This window comes from Prunus dulcis, chromosome 1 (genome assembly GCF_902201215.1).
Source record: "Prunus dulcis chromosome 1, ALMONDv2, whole genome shotgun sequence".
NCBI lineage: Eukaryota > Viridiplantae > Streptophyta > Magnoliopsida > Rosales > Rosaceae > Prunus > Prunus dulcis.
In genome coordinates, this window is record NC_047650.1 from 18973263 (window position 1) to 18989182 (window position 15920).

At 36.2% G+C, this 15920-nt stretch overlaps 1 protein-coding gene across 3 annotated transcripts; it reads right to left on the reverse strand.

The window, feature by feature from the left end:
• Nucleotides 1-451: 451 nt before the first annotated feature.
• On the reverse strand, nucleotides 452-13143 carry LOC117616512 (cyclic nucleotide-gated ion channel 1-like). Of its 3 annotated transcripts, none has more exons than XM_034345849.1 (8): nucleotides 12988-13143; nucleotides 12394-12883; nucleotides 11917-12129; nucleotides 11536-11804; nucleotides 3422-3533; nucleotides 2484-2762; nucleotides 852-2379; nucleotides 452-690 (listed from the first exon to the last, which is right to left on the reverse strand). In XM_034345849.1, the coding sequence occupies exons 1-8, from the start codon at nucleotides 13041-13043 to the stop codon at nucleotides 611-613; spliced, it is 3027 nt and encodes a 1008-aa protein (XP_034201740.1). In that variant the 5' UTR covers nucleotides 13044-13143; the 3' UTR covers nucleotides 452-610. The 3 variants fall into 3 exon arrangements, with proteins under 3 accessions (XP_034201740.1, XP_034201741.1, XP_034201742.1); XM_034345850.1 differs by having other exon boundaries at nucleotides 12966-13100; XM_034345851.1 differs by lacking the exon at nucleotides 452-690 and having other exon boundaries at nucleotides 692-2379.
• Between the last annotated feature and the right edge of the window lie 2777 nt (nucleotides 13144-15920).

Genomic DNA, 15920 nt, shown 5'->3' on the forward strand with positions numbered 1-15920 from the left:
ATCCTCGATAACATAATCACGAAATTCGACTCACAAACCTAAGATCTCGGCATTTGAAACCGTTTTCGGTCCCAGGTGCCCGGTATCTAGACTTTTGGCCTAGAACACCTATGGCGCTTGACAGCAAGGCCCAGCAGTATAAACATGGAGGAGGCTAGGGGTCAATTAATTGTATAAAGGAGACCCAAAGATTATAAGCTCTCCCCAAAGGAAAATATAAAACTAAAAAGGACATGACAAGCTCAATATCACCCAAAAAGGACATCAGGTGAACATATTATTTTTAGGTTTTCTTGGATTTGCTTATTGGTTCCTTATTCCTTGGAATTGTTTTTGGGTCTTTTGAAGAGTATGATGATATCATATAGATTATGTAATGGGTTTCAGTGGAGATAGATGGAAGGCTATGTTTTAACTTCACAAAATTTGATTGAAGTACTAAATTGCCACATATAAAAGTTTGGGTACAAAGGTCAAAGTTCAGCATCAAAATTAAAACCTTTTTGTTTTAATGAAAATAAAATAACACAAAAGGTAAATCCTTTTTTTTTTTTGGGCTTTTGATCACAAATCACAAATCCCCTCCAGCACACCCATTCTTTATGCACTGCTAGGAATGTTCAGCACACCCATGAATCTTCCACAACTTCTCAAGGCACCCATGCATGGACCTCAGCATCAGCACTGCAGCTGTTACAATACATTCTTTCAAGATATGCAACTTTCTTCTTTTACAAAATTTATCATTATAGAGAATTCTAATTTCAATCTATCTCCTATTGATAATTAAAAAATCATAAAAATTGTAATATAAAAACAACTTAAACAGCAAAAGACCAATTATCGTCCACCATCATAAGGCTCAATCATTTGGATTTGATTTTGCATGCTCTTGCCATCCTCCGCACTGATAATAATACCACTAGAACCAGCATCATCACCTTCACCTCTAACATCCACAACATAAGCGTTTGAAGGCGAACCAAGCAAACCGTCAGTTTCTTTGGGAGATCGAGAAAAATTAGCCTGTCCTCCTGGATGCTTTTCCATGCTTCGCATTATCCCCTCGAGCTCGGCGGCTACTTCTTTCATACAAGGCCTTTCCTCCCCTCTAACCTTCAAGCATCTTTTTGCCAGATAGCTTACTTCTTCGGCTGTCTCAAAATTTCCCACGTTGATTATTTCACCATCAAGAATTTGAACTAAGTGACCTCCTTCCATTGAGCGAAGAAAGAAGTTTGCTAGATTTCTGTCTACGGCAGACCTTTCAAAAGACACTGCCTTTTGACTTGTTAGAAGCTCCAATAGGACAACTCCAAAGCTGTAGACATCGCTCTTTTCTGTTAGCGTTGCTGATTCAATGTATTCAGGATCTAAGTATCCGAGTGTCCCTTGCACTAAAGTTGATATCTGATCGTGATCTTCGTGAACCAATCGTGAACCTCTGAAGCCTGAAACTTTTGCTGCGTAACTTTTATCCAATAATATATTTATTGTCTTCAAATCCCGGTGTAGGATTGACATGGCGTGCAAGTATGCTAATGCCCCGGCAATTTCTGCTGCTATCTTCATTCTTAATTCAAATGAGAGTCCGGATCCTATGCCTTCTTTGTGAATTTGATGATAGAGAGACCCTTTGTCCGTGAACTCATAAACCATTAAAATCGTTTTTGCCTCTAAACAACAACCTAAAAGCTTGACGATGTTTCTGTGGTTGATCTGAGAAAGAATAAGACCCTCATTAATGGAGTTAACGCTCGTGGATGGCGAATGAATAATCATGGACTTTTTTATGGCAACAACTCTTTTATCTGGTAGTAACCCTTTGTAAACTATTCCACAGGCTCCTTCACCAAGCCTTGTACTTTCATGGTAATTTTTCGTGGCCTTCTTAAGTTCTTGTGAAGTAAAGATTGTGGGCGATCCCTCAACATATGTTGGTGCTGTCTCAACCAATGTTGGTGTTGTATCAACAGGTCCTAGATGAAGATTGACCAATTTTTCTTTGAGTTTTCCGTACTTTTTGATGAAATGCACCCTGAATTTAAAGACGACACTCTTCATATCACTGGCCATTAGAATAAGGGCTTTAACATCACCAATTGCCCTAGCAGACTCTGTTGCTGTGGGTAACGTCTGAGGAAAAGAGGTCGAGAACGGCCAAGCTAGAAGATTTTCTCCACATAATTCTCTTGCACCTTGCAGCGAAATGGAACCGCCTTTCTTTTCAACGGCTACATGTCCTTCTACAATGAAGATCATCATTTTAAGGGGTTCGCCCTCTCGAAGAATGAGATTGTTTTTAGAATACTTCATGGGCTTGAGATGCTGACAAATTGCTTTTAACACTTGTTCATCCATGTTTTGAAGTACTCGCACCTACGATTAATGAATGTGATTAATTTAATTGCTTTGAAGAATTGAAGTGCTCTTGTTATATATGATCATGCTACAACTATAGTCAAGGGTTTGGACAAACTTACCTTCTTCAACCTAGTCAACGGCATACAACTTTTGATCTGGTTTTCAAGATCCAAGGGAAGAGTAGGGAGAAAATTATCCAAGTCAACATTCCTGTTTTCTTCAAATTCTTGTTCTACCTTTTCCATGATCTGCAACTTTATATCCTTCTGCGACCTCTGAGGGATGCCATTTTTAGGCAACCATAATTCTAGCTCTTGACCTTTCGCTTCCATTTTCCGTTTTATTTTCATCTTGTGTCTATGCACCTGTATTCTTGTAGTGTCCAAGGACAAATATGTCTATTCCACAAGCAGCAAGTGAAATAGTTATATTCTAATTAAAGTATATTACAATGATCAATCATATGCATTGATCATTGTGATTTACAAAACATATTCAAATAAAAATTCAGCTAAAATATACATTATATATATAGACACCATTAAATGAGACAATAAAAAATCGTTACATAAGCAATTTGACCCCAAAAAAAAAAGAAGAAGAAGAAGAAGAAACAATCGTTACATAAGTATTAGCTAGGTCTGTATTGTAAAGGATACACCATTGTTACAAGAAAAACACTCTTACATGAATACGCAATTGTAAAAGAATGGTTTTATACTCTGGCAAAAAAAAAAAAAAAAAAACGTATCCATGGTGAAGCTGTCCCTGGAAATATGTGGGTGCATCGAGAGAATGTTGGGAGTGATGTTGGTTGGGTGTGTTTAGTAGTTTCTTGAGTGAATTATTGTTTTGTATGATAAAAAACAAATTGATGAATAAAGTTAAAACCACATGGACATAATTGAAAAAAGAAAAAAAGAAAAAAAGAAAAAAAACCAAAGCTACAGGATCAAAATGGCATCAAGAAATTTATACATAATTAAATGAGGAACTCTAAGCATCAAGAAATTTATTTATATATATATATATAATAACAGTTAAATGGGGCACCAACCTGCAGATTTCCAATGAGATATATAAATAGCAGCAAGCCAGTTATAGAAATAAAAACCACAAAGAGGTTTTCCCAAGTTCTAGTACTGGGTTGGAGGTTAGATCCAAGAGAACTGCAAAAATAAATGTAGCAATATAAGATGCAAGTATGAAGTTACAAATTCAATATGCTTAAGTAAAAAAAAATACTGCCGATATGGTCTAACTCAGTGAAAAAAGGTCTTGATTTGCAGATTAGTAGTCTCAGGTTCGAAACCCTATGGCACCTTGTTATTGTGTGTGTGTGTGTGTGTGTGTGTGTGTGTGTGAAACCTAGTTTAGACTATCGCTTGTACTAAAGAAAATGTAAGAAAATACAACACACTCTTTTTTATGTTCAAAGTAGGGGTGGGCAGGGTCTGGTTCTCCCCCCAAATCGGAATCGAAACTAATATTATTCATCCGGCTCAGTTTGGTTTGGTTTTGAGTAAACATTATTTGTTCCGATGTGGTTGAGTTTGCTCATAAGCCAGTTCAGTTTTCGGTTTTGGACCAGAATCTACTGTTTTGAATTTTGAATTTCTTTCTTTTACAAAACCACATTGAAATGCTATTTTTTTGGCTTTAAAATTCACAAATGGTCCAATTTCATGTAAAGGGATGTGATTGGGACTAGAAAAGAGAGGTGATTTGGAGGTGGGCTTGGGGAAAGATTAGTTTTATTTTATTTTATTTTTTGTTGAAATTAGTGCATTAATAAACCCAAAAGGGCAAGAAATACACAACTAGAACAGCAAGAGAAACAAGTACAAAAGGGGGGAAAATCCACTTGAACCAAGCTCCGAACTAGCTAAAGGATCAGATCCCCTAACGAAAATGAAAACTAAATAAAAAAAGGGGCACTAAGAGCATCCACAATCATGCTCTCTATTTTTTAGTTAAATTTTAGCTAAAAACATATAAAAGTTATTTTAGGAGTTCTCTATAATTTAAACTTCAATCATTCTCTCCAGTTTAGGGAGTCATAAATGCTATAACTCTTTTTTGATTGGTCCATCTCTATTAAAAAATTATAAAAAAAATTTGTTAGCATTAAATAAAGGTTTGAAATAATTATTAATAAATCAGCATTAAATTATAGGGAGCCACTAGGAGTCTTTTCTCTCTCCTCAGATTTAGGAACTTCTAGAGGTCTTCCTATTTTAGGAGGTGGATAGGGAGCATGGTTGGAGTTGTATTTTTACAATTCCTCCTTAAAATTTGTCTAAGGATGTAATTTAAGGAGCCTATTATGGATGCTCTAAAGTATCCTTATACAAAAGTGACAAAAAGAAAAAACCGAGCACAAAGTGCCGCCACCACCTTCACGAGGACCGATAACGACCGATAACGAACCACCATGGCCACATACGAGGATAGTCAACCTCCACATAGATCAGCATAGTTGCATATATAGACGCACAAGTATACCAAAAATCGCTCATAACACAACCATTCATCAACCCGAAGACACGAACCCAAGACTCACCACCTCCAGCAATCCCGAATCATCAAGTGCACCATAGAGAAAGCAGCAACCACGCAAAGCAAAACCCCAAGATAAACCAACCCGAGGCCAAAAGTACTGACACCAAAGGAACCAAAGGAACAGAATGAGGTGGTGCAAGCATTGAAGCACAGACTCCACCCACATTCCGATATACACACGATAAATCGTGTTTAGGTGCAGCTGCTACTGCCCAAGGGAGAGGGCAGATCCCAGATTGGGAGAAGGCCAGAATAGGGAGGGGTGTAAAGGATGAAACATATGTGATTGTGGGGAAAGTTTGGAGTATACAAGGGGACACAGATAAAATTTGGGACAATAGCCACAAAATACCAAGCATAAAGCTGGAGCAGCCACCACAAGGGTGGGGAGGAACCACCATCTCACCGAGGAATCGGACTCAGGCAAAAAAAAAAAAAAAAAAAAAAAAAAAAAAAAAAAAAAAAAAAAAAAAAAACCACACCGACAGAGGGAAAGGGGAGAATCAGAAAGAAAAGATGAAGGAGAAGGAAAGGGACAAGGAGGTCAATGGGAGAGAAGAGGGGACGGAGAGGAGGAGACCTCCTCCCCTATGTGGCCAGAGACGCCAAGAAACCCAGAGGGGATCGGAGGGCAATTCTGGCATGGACTGGGTCTAAAGTGGCTTCCTGCAGGAGTGGGTGGGGCTGGGGGTCATGGGTCTCAATTGGTTGGCTATGGAGGAGGAAGGGTTGGGCTACGGGTTGGGGAAGGGTAGACGAGGAGTCGGTGCTCACATTCTAGGGGAAAGATTAGTTATGAACTTATAAATTTAGCATTAGACTTAACATTTTAATTGAAAAATACACAACTAGTTCGGTTTGCTCTGATCCAGTTTTTTCACTATAAGAACTAAAATCTAAATCGTCCTTTTTTTGTCAACTCAATCCGATTTTTTGTCAACACTTTTTTTTTTATAGCCCAATTTAGCTCGGTTTTCCGATTTGAATGCCCATACTAGTTCAAATCATTATTGCGAATTGTCGAAATGCCCAAATTGAAGCCCATGACCTGGATTCTTTTTAGTTTTTCCGCTCCTACAACAATCCAATGTGATTTAAAATTTGTAAATTTTCTAAAACTTTTTAGGACTTAGTAATTATTGTAAACTTTAGTTTGTGGACTGTATGATTGATTTCTTTGTCATGTAGTTCCGTTAATTTAGAATATGTAATTTAGGTATTAGTCCTCAAGTTTTGGGAGAATAGAACCTTTTGGTCAAGCGATATTCTAAATTAACTTTAAATTAATCTAATTTAAAGGGAAGGAAATTCAAACTTCACATGTAAGGGAGTATACACACTGTCTTGACAAACTAAACTAACCCACAGTTACCCAATACGTGAGAGTTAACTATAAACGATGAGCGAGGCTCTTACAATAATGAGTAAAAAGAATTGCAATGATCAAAGTGTTGAAAATTAATTGCATAAAAATAGGTAAAGGGCCCTAAAAAACGAAAAAAAAACTTACATGTAACAAGGATGTCACAGTGGCGGAATCTTAAACCTATCATACAGTGACATATCGAGTTAAAATACATGGCTATAGGTGATTGAATTGGGATATGCCACAGTGGTACCCCCAATATAGGTAATTTTTTTCTTAAAAAAACGAAAGTTATATGCCGAGAAATAAATTCAAAAGAAAAAGCCAGTGATTAGAAAATCTCAATCCATTTAGGTGGCAAGTGACAATAATAAATGTGTCGTGGTACGTATTTGTTAGGACCTCATCACATATAAGTTGGTCACAAGATAACAAAGAAAAAAATAAAATAAAATAAAGACAAGGAGACAAGAGGTGAATAAACAAGACTGAGAAAATGACAACCACTTCTGAAAAAATTTAAAGTTGCATATCATCTTGACATATCTAAGAAAATACGCAATAAATATGAAATAGTTGAAAAAAAACAGTTTAGAATAACTTAATAAAGTAAATAATTTGCTCAAGTCTTTCTTTGGGTTTTTTTTGGCTCGAAATCTTTCTTTGGGCATCAAAAGAATAAAGTTTAATATAAACTCTAACGAACTCTTTAAAAACTTTATAAAAATAAAAAAGAAAAAAAAAGACATGACCTCAGGAATCTAGCTCCAGTCTCGGGGCCCCTTTTAGGGGTGGTGCCCTCCTTCCCCATCACTCTCCTCTCCGTCCCTCCCCTCTTTCTTCGGGTTGTTTACTAGTTTTTTCCCTGGATTTTCCGCTTGGTTGCATTGATGATTTCATTGACAGCTCTTGTGGTTTTGTTATTTTTGGAACCTTTAGTGACAACGAGCACTAGTGGTTTTATTGGCGGTTTTGGAGATAGATGAGGTAGATGAGTGACTTTTACTCACTTGTGTGTTGACAGTTTCTCGAATTGTAATCAACACTTTGTGAGTTGGGTGTTCGTTTGTAGTCTCATCTCTACTTGTGAGAGTTTAAAAGTTGTAGTTGTATAGTTTTAGGCACTACAATTCATGTATGGCTTTTTCAGGCTTGGGGCTTTTATGCCGAAAGTTCTTCGGCCTTATATGGCTATTAGTGGAGATACAATTTGTGTGCTTGATATTTTAGGTGTGTTTCTATGAATTTGGATTAACCCTACGTGGTTACTATGCTTCTATCTTTGTATTAACTTTTTGTGGATATTTGTACTGGCCCTTGTGGCTTATGATATTTACACTTAATTTATGAGTACAATTATTAATTTTCTCTTAAAACAAGAAATTTTAATTGTTGTTTTGCTATTCGTGTTTATTTTATTTAAATCTCACTTTATCCTTGTATTGTATGTTGTGCTTCTAAACTCTATGTTTTTACTCTGTCTCATTTTGCCCTATTTTGTCAATTCTGTCATTTTGCCCCATGCTTTTACTCTATATGTTTCATTTAAACTCTTACTATAAGTTATAGTGAAATAGGTCAACGACTAAATGACAAGACCCGCCCCAAATTCCTCAAAATTCGTGACGAATCCTGTGGTATTTCAGACATCAAGCTTATGCCGGCCCACTTACTAACGATATAGCCTCTTTTTCAAATCAAGGAAAAGAGGGACGAGACTTTCTGTTGAAATTTCGGCAGAGTCTAACCTAAAAAACGGACATTTACCAAATTTGTTTCACCTGTAAATATCTCAGTTTAAGAAACCAACTGCCAGCACACACAATGCAATAACACAGTTTGCAGAATAGGTTTCTATCCTTCAAATAATTCAAAGCATAACCACCAGCAATCTCTTAAGTCAAATAATATATTAACGATGCAATTAATGAACCCAAACAATTTTACGAATACCCACTGTAATCAACATAAAATAATTTCCCAATTTTTCACCGTGTGATGTTTACCATCCAAACACAATTGCAAGTAGCTTAAAGACTTGGGCCAAAATCGTACATCAATCCAAGACGGGTATCATACCTATCTTAACCACAAACACTTTTCAACAACACCCACTTAGTCAAACAGGAATATGAATAATCATTTCAATCAGGCCTCGGTTTCAATCGAGCTTCAGGACCACCGACAAAATCAAAACCCAACTCATCAAAAACAAAAGAAGAAAGACTAGATCCAAATGACCAAATTAAAGTTTCATAAATAAACTTTAGTTCACAACTACACCTAGGTAAGACCTCAGGCCACCTACGTATCCCTTTGTGAGAGATCAAGCCACACGTAGTTCTTACTACAAAAAATCACAGTTTAGATAACATACAATCATTTTCAGTAATACTAATAAGTTAATTCTAGAATTATCTTTTCCCTTTAATTTAAATCACATCATACCAAACATAATCCTTTTTAAACATTAATCTTTTCCTGACATAGTATAATAATCCCTTTTCCTCTCCTTGTTACTTTACTACACGCCGGAGAGTCCAATGCCACATGTGGTAAAGTAACCAGTGTCCCAATCAGTACACACGCCAGAAAATTCAATGCCACGTGTGGCCCAACCAAACCATGTTCTATGCGCGCATACTGCTTTATCACACGCTGGATAATCCAACGCCACGTGTGATAAACTAACAACATAACCATATATGCCCACACACCGAATAATCCAACGCCACGTGTGGATACTGTAACCAAGGGAGGGTACTTAACATGGTGTAATCCCATATTCAAACAACCAAACAATAAAGTAACCCATCTTATATTAATCTCTTGCCCAGTTATTTAATCATAGAGTGAATAACAATTCCTCAACACATATAATCCATATTCAAATTAATTATAAGCCTCATTAACCGAAATACCCATTACCAAACCTAAGTAAACCATTTCGATTTTATTAATATTCAAAACACTACTCAAATACTTAGGAACAAACAATCTCTGAAAATCCCCTAAGATAAGATAATAAAATTCAAAACACCGTTTCTTACACAAAGTCACATAATCCCTTATAAATAATATTAATGGCACTAATAATAATAGTAATAATAATAATAATAATGATAATAATAATAATATTAAGAATAACAAAATTTAAACGGGAAGTCCCGTGTCACATGATACAGGCCGAGACTGAACTGATAGCCCGTTTTTATAACCTCATATATATATATATATATATATATATATATTATAAAAATAATATTCCCTACCTTAATTCAATTTTCCCAAATATTTATTCCTAGTATAGAAAATAAACCCTCAAGCCTATATTCCATAAAGGCCCAAAATAATTGAAATAGTAATCAAAACTTGTTTACACTTAATTTCCATAAAATACTATATTCCATAATTAAAACAATAGACTTTCGTAAATAACCCAATATTACCCAATCCATATGCTTTAATAATAATCATAATAATATTAATTAATGATAAATAATAACCTTTAGAGATCCCATATCCTCATTAACCCATATTAAATCAATTTTCAATCCAAAACTCATTATGCAAGAAATTTCATATTAGACGAACGAAGTACACTTAAAAACAAACATCCATTTATTTACTAATAATCATAGTCGAGACCCAAGACTCGCTTGCATAACCCATCGATCAAGTATCTCATACTCATCCATTCCATAACTTCAGTTATCAAACTAATAATCCAAGAATTTCATATGATATTATAAAACAATCACAAAATTCCAACATAGTCAACATAACTCAAATAACAATCAAGACTCGTTAATAAGGTCGTTCTAGTACTCATCGAATGGTGAAACTACCTCGGAACACTCACGATCAACCGAGGGGTCAAACTGCCTAAACTTGGTCAACTAGGCCTGTTGGGCCCACGACCTTCGATTTCCGATCCGAAAGTTCCTACGAATTCAATAAAGTCAACTATTCCCCTCCTATAAGTTTGGTCCGAATCGAACTGTTGGATCTCACAATCGGACGGTTATCATTTAACGCAACTTTAAGTCATTGAATCGGAGTATCCAGTACTCTGATTCACGATCTGCGAATTCCTACAAGATCCTAGAAATGCCTAGATTATCATATTTTAAATTGGAGTCGACCCAACAGTCCGAACATATTGAACCCGGATAATGCCTAATATGCGATATACAATTGACAGTCAAACGATAATCAAATTCAATTCCGAGTATACCGTCGTGCTTGGATGACATAGGGATCATTTTAGGACCCAAAGGCCAGCCCCAAAGTGGCCCACAATTCTAGCGATCGGAAAAATCTCCCAACTGCCAGTCAAGACCTATATCTACATGATCAGAACAAAGAATGAAGCAACTTTTGTTCTTGGACCAACCCCAAAAAGCAACTGGAATCAAGAGCCTAAAACTGGCCAGATTTCAAGCGATAAATTGACAACCAAAATGTAGAAATTGATCCTAAACAACCCAACCATCAACTAGAACACATTGAGAGGATGAAAAAGTATACCTAGATCGAAGAATTAGTAGCCGGAATCGTCCGAACAAGCTCCGAAAATTATGCGTTAAAACCTGCCCCTTTCTTGCTTTTTTCGATGACAACGGTGGTTGTTGACGGCGGCTAAGGGGTGGGGCCGGTAGAGGGAAGCTAGCCGGTCCGAAAGAGTTGGGGGAGGTGGAGGCAGCGAAGAGAAAACCAGGGCTGCTATACAGTCGGGGGAAGGGGGGTGCTGTCGCATGCAGGGGAGAGAGAGAGAGAGAGAGAGAGAGAGAGAGAGAGAGAGAGAGAGAGAGCAATGATACCATTAATTTTCCCAAAATCCTTCTGGATTAAAAAGTGACCAAAATACCCCTACTCCCGAAAGCAAAATTGTAATTTCATAATTAAATAAATTAAATAATTTCAATAGTTAATAAAATTAGGGTCGGGTTGTTACACTAAATTACTGAAATATCCTTCACTTCTCTATATTATGAAACTTATTCTACTTTTGAACGGCAAATAACATTTAATCCTTTTTAGTTGACAAAGAAAGTTATGTTAAAAAATAGTATGGTTGATGTCTTTGATATGCACTGTGATTAATTAATGTTCTAAGGGCATACAATATTCTACATCTATTTAATATTAATCCTCGTCCATCCTGAATTTTGAATATGTTTTTGTTCATATATTGTAAGTAATATTTGATATGTAAGATAAAAGGTCCTAAATGTACAAACCTCAAATTTCGTAGGCCCCAACAAAAGCAGTTCGAGAACTTTTGTAGAAAATTTGTTGATGACGGCACACCAGACTGAAGGATACTAAGAAATATCCCAAAATCGAAGATCGTTGCATTTGGTGAACTTATAGGACACAAATCATCTTTGAATGTTTGGTAATGACAACCAAAGGTATTAGGGTCACACCCATTTTCATTTTGACATGCATATTGCCAACAGGCTGTCATTTGTTGAATAGCAAAAAAGTACCATATGGCTCCGAGTATCTGAACAATAATAAATAATTTAGTTAATTAGAATGAACTTGCTTGTAATACTTAATTTGTTTAACGCTAACTTCATGATGTTAAAATAAATCACAATAAGATTGAAACTTACATGACTAGCAAGGATATACATAAAGAAATTAAGTACACCTTTAACCCATATTGGAGTCTCCCTTCTTGGAGACTTTTTTGGTGCCTCACACGATAAGTAGATGCGAATAACCCGCGGTATATATTGCATCAGAACAAAAAAGTTCATAATAAACTTGCTTGTCTCCGAGGATCTCGAAGCCCCCATTCTTGAAAAGAAAGTGAGGATTAGAACCTGAACACAATACAATTTTATGCCAATAATTAAGTTGAATTATATATATGTGGTGAGAGAAAATATTGAAACAGGACTTGATGCTTTTTATTATCATACTCCGCATGACTCTAATACAGATACGTCCCACATACATGATAGAGACTCCCTTTATTAGAAAGGTGGTTAATATATAACTTAATTAGTCAATAAATGTGTTCCGAATAATATCATTAATAAAGACATAAGAAAGCAATAATTACCTCCAAGAAGGACTTGTCTTACCTGTGGAAGGGGAAGAATAGCTAAAATGTCAATTAAGATGTATGACTGCCAAATCTTCTTAGCTAGCGTCGGCAAAAAAGTGTTCCCTAAGAATTCTGATTTGGAGATGTGATGAAGTTCAATGGTTAAACTTGAACAGATCTTAGATGTATAAATCTCAATAATGATGTCCATAATATAAAAGATATCTGTTACAGATCTTAATGTAAGAGCTGCTATCTTCAACTTTTGGTCCAATCTCAGACAATTCATGTCCTGATTGATGAAAGGAATGTAGAGGAACAAAGGATCCAGTGAAACAGCAAACACACATGATGTTGCAAAAATCTGCTTCCACTTTGCAAACATCTTCTTCTTCCACTCAAGAATTTTCACCTTCATATTTGGCCATTTTTCTTTTGATATCTGCCATTCTTCGACGGAAGATTCTCCACTACTTGTAGTATCTGAGTATGAGCATGATTTTGAATCCGAGTCTGAATCTGAATCACTGGAAAATACACAAGAAACATGAGTATAAAATTTCACCCTATCAGATAGAAAGAATCAAAGAAGAGTTACTCTGTATTGACTTCAAAGTTAAAGAAACCAAACCGTCCATCTTTCTCTTCCGACTTCTCCACAACCACAGTTACATCGGGGTTGGGCATAACTCCAACTTCTGTGGATACAATTTAAATTAATAACAGAAATTGGGAGGCTTTCTATACAAGGTGAAGCAAGGAAGAGGGGTTTTTGGACAAGGCTGAGAGTGGCAAAAATTGATCTGGCTAGCTATAGCACTCGGTGGGTGGAAAGTTGACGTAATAAAAGGAAATTTTTAATTGGAAAAAAAATGTTTGAGTTTTGACTTGTCACACACGTATATAAATCCGACAAAAAAATTAAAGAAAATAAGTGAAGTTAGTCTATGTAGAGTTGTTAGTCTTGTTTGTCCTTTTTATCAAGCAGATCAAATTTAGAAAAGCTAATTTTGTTCTATCATATATTATTTTTTTGAGAGGCCATCGTTCAATATAAAAGCGTGTGGAATTAAAATTCATATCGGGTCAACATATAGTGACTTGACATAAAGCTTGAATATAATGGAGGCTTAAATTATGTAAAGAAAAAAGCTAAAGACAAATCATGCTTTCACATTCGATGTACACAGCTACTTAGATCTTTATCAAATTACTTTTTTATTTTATCAAAATGTAGAATATATTTTGGTCAACAATGGCGGAACTAAAAAAAATCGTAAAATGTAGAATATATTTCCATTGAGCCTATTGAGCGGGTAAACAGAGAGCGCGTCTTCCTCCCGCATTTATTACCCAACTTCCAATTTCCTATCCTCTAGCACTAAACAACGTAGACCTCTTGTGATGTCGTCTTACTCCAGCACTTATTACCCAACCTCCAGTTTCCTATCTTCCATCACTAAGTCATAGACTTGCCGAGTTGCAGTCTTCTTCCACCACTTAAAACCAGCTACCAACCTGCCAGTATTCCAATGACTGGTCCAATTTCAGCCGTTCTCATTTAAAGCTTTAGACGAACGACTGCTCCTCCTGTGTCTATAAAAAAGGCTTTAGCCAGGAACCGGGAGACCAAGGAGGACATAGGCAAGCTTACCCTCCGCTGGAAATCACTCAGAAACAAGCTTTAGCCTTCTCAACCCAAACACATCCTCCGCTTTCCAGAAACCCACTGCCGTAAACACATAAAGGTGGAGTTTCGTATTTTAGTTAAAAAATAATATTATGTTGAAGAATGATTATGGATATTTTCTGCAGAATCTGTAGAAAACCAGCCATGAGCCCGATTTTGGAGCTTGATTTCTCTTTCATTTATAGCTCCGTTTTGAGTTTGGTTTATTGGATTAGAAACTAGAATTAATAGGCTTTCCAACCATTATAATTTGGTTAATTTCTGCTGATATTTGGTCAGTCAAAATGAAATACAAAACTCTAGAACAAAAAAAATACATAATTTTTTAGAAGATGATGAATAGTAACCGCAGCCAAGCCCACTTGCATCTCCTGTGAGTGGCAGCGCGTGGCGACTATTCCGATAGCCTCTGACGCCATATTATTAGTCCATTCAACTTAATTTCTTGATTCGAATCCAATGATATATGTCTTGAGTCAATCTGAGGCTGTGCGTCGAGGCGGATTTTTTTTGAAATGTCGGTTGATATGGGGCCCACGTGACCCAAATGGTCACTTTTGGACAATGGGTGTCGTTAGCCTTGTTTCAGTGTCGACAAAGTGTAGGACACAGTTTTAGATTATTTTGAACGAGATTTGTTTCAGTGTCGACAAAGTGTAGGACACAGTTTTAGATTATTTTGAACGAGATTTGACCACTTTGGACCCCGGGTTGGTCCCAGGGGCATTTTCGTTATTTTCACTCAGAATCTTTGCAATGCGTAAGGTTGAGGTGTTAAGTTGAGGTTTATTGGTCTTAGGTGAAATAGAGCAAAGATTGCTCAATAATAATTTGGATTTGAATTTGTTCAGGAATTGGATTACAAATGTAGATTCGACAAATCCTCGGAGAACTTCCAAAGAGTAAATTGGTACTTTAGCCAACTAGACATGAATTAGGGAATTTCGTAATTTCCTGATGATTGGCTATGTCACTTTTAATCTTGGTGCTTATATATAGCAATATTATTGTTGTTTTGTTCGGTGAATATTATTTGATGTTCGATGAAATAATATTTGGTGCCATGTGAATATTATTATTGATGTTGCTTCGTGGATATTATTTGATGTTGGATGAATATTATAATTCATGTGATTATACTTGAAATATTATTACTATTCCATAGAGATAAATGATGTTTGAGTGTCATTACATATGCATCATAAATATGGTTGTATTTTGGATTTGTGTTTGGGTCGAGGTATATCTAAGGCGCGGGAGAATGTCTTAGATATATCTAAGTTAAAATGTGGAATATATTCAGGTGATGAGAGTAGGGCATGAATATAGTTAGGTGATAAGAGTAGGGCCTTTAATGAAAAGTGAAAGTTAAGAAATGCATAAATAAAAAATAAGGTTAATAGACGGATGAGCACTATTTCATATTTAAGGGTATTCGGAGCAACAGTTGAAAGGACCCGCCCCGAATTCCCCCTTGGAATTCGTGACGAACCCTTTCCCTATCCGCCACCAGGCATGTGTCAGCCCAGACTACTAAAATACCTTTTTGCCCTAATTCGAAAACAACTTTAGGACTTTACTTTTACAGCAAAATCGGCAGAGCCCTCGTTGAAATTGGCTCAAAACCCAAAAATCTACTTGCACATCAAACAAAATTATTTCCCAATCTTTCAGCATGCACAAGGTATAAACCATATGCCAATTAGCAAAAACATCTTAACCTAACTGAACATAACAAACAAATCATAAACTTGCGGTTGTACCTAGGTTAGCCTAAGTTACCTACATACCCTTACTAAGGGATCAACCCACATGTAGTTCTTTGTACCAAAAATCACAATTCTGATAAGGTAATATTGTTCAAGGTAAAACCA

Bases quoted from the DNA above. Each gene is read 5' to 3' on its own strand.
- LOC117616512 (XM_034345849.1), bottom strand. From the start codon at position 13,043: ATGCCCAACCCCGATGTAACTGTGGTTGTGGAGAAGTCGGAAGAGAAA. The intron at 11,805-11,916 runs GTAAGTTTCAAT...ATTATTGTTCAG, and splicing joins TGTATATCCTTGCTAGTCAT to ATACTCGGAGCCATATGGTA. The intron at 3,534-11,535 runs GTTTGTACATTT...TTATTTTTGCAG, and splicing joins TGGGGCCTACGAAATTTGAG to TTCTCTTGGATCTAACCTCC.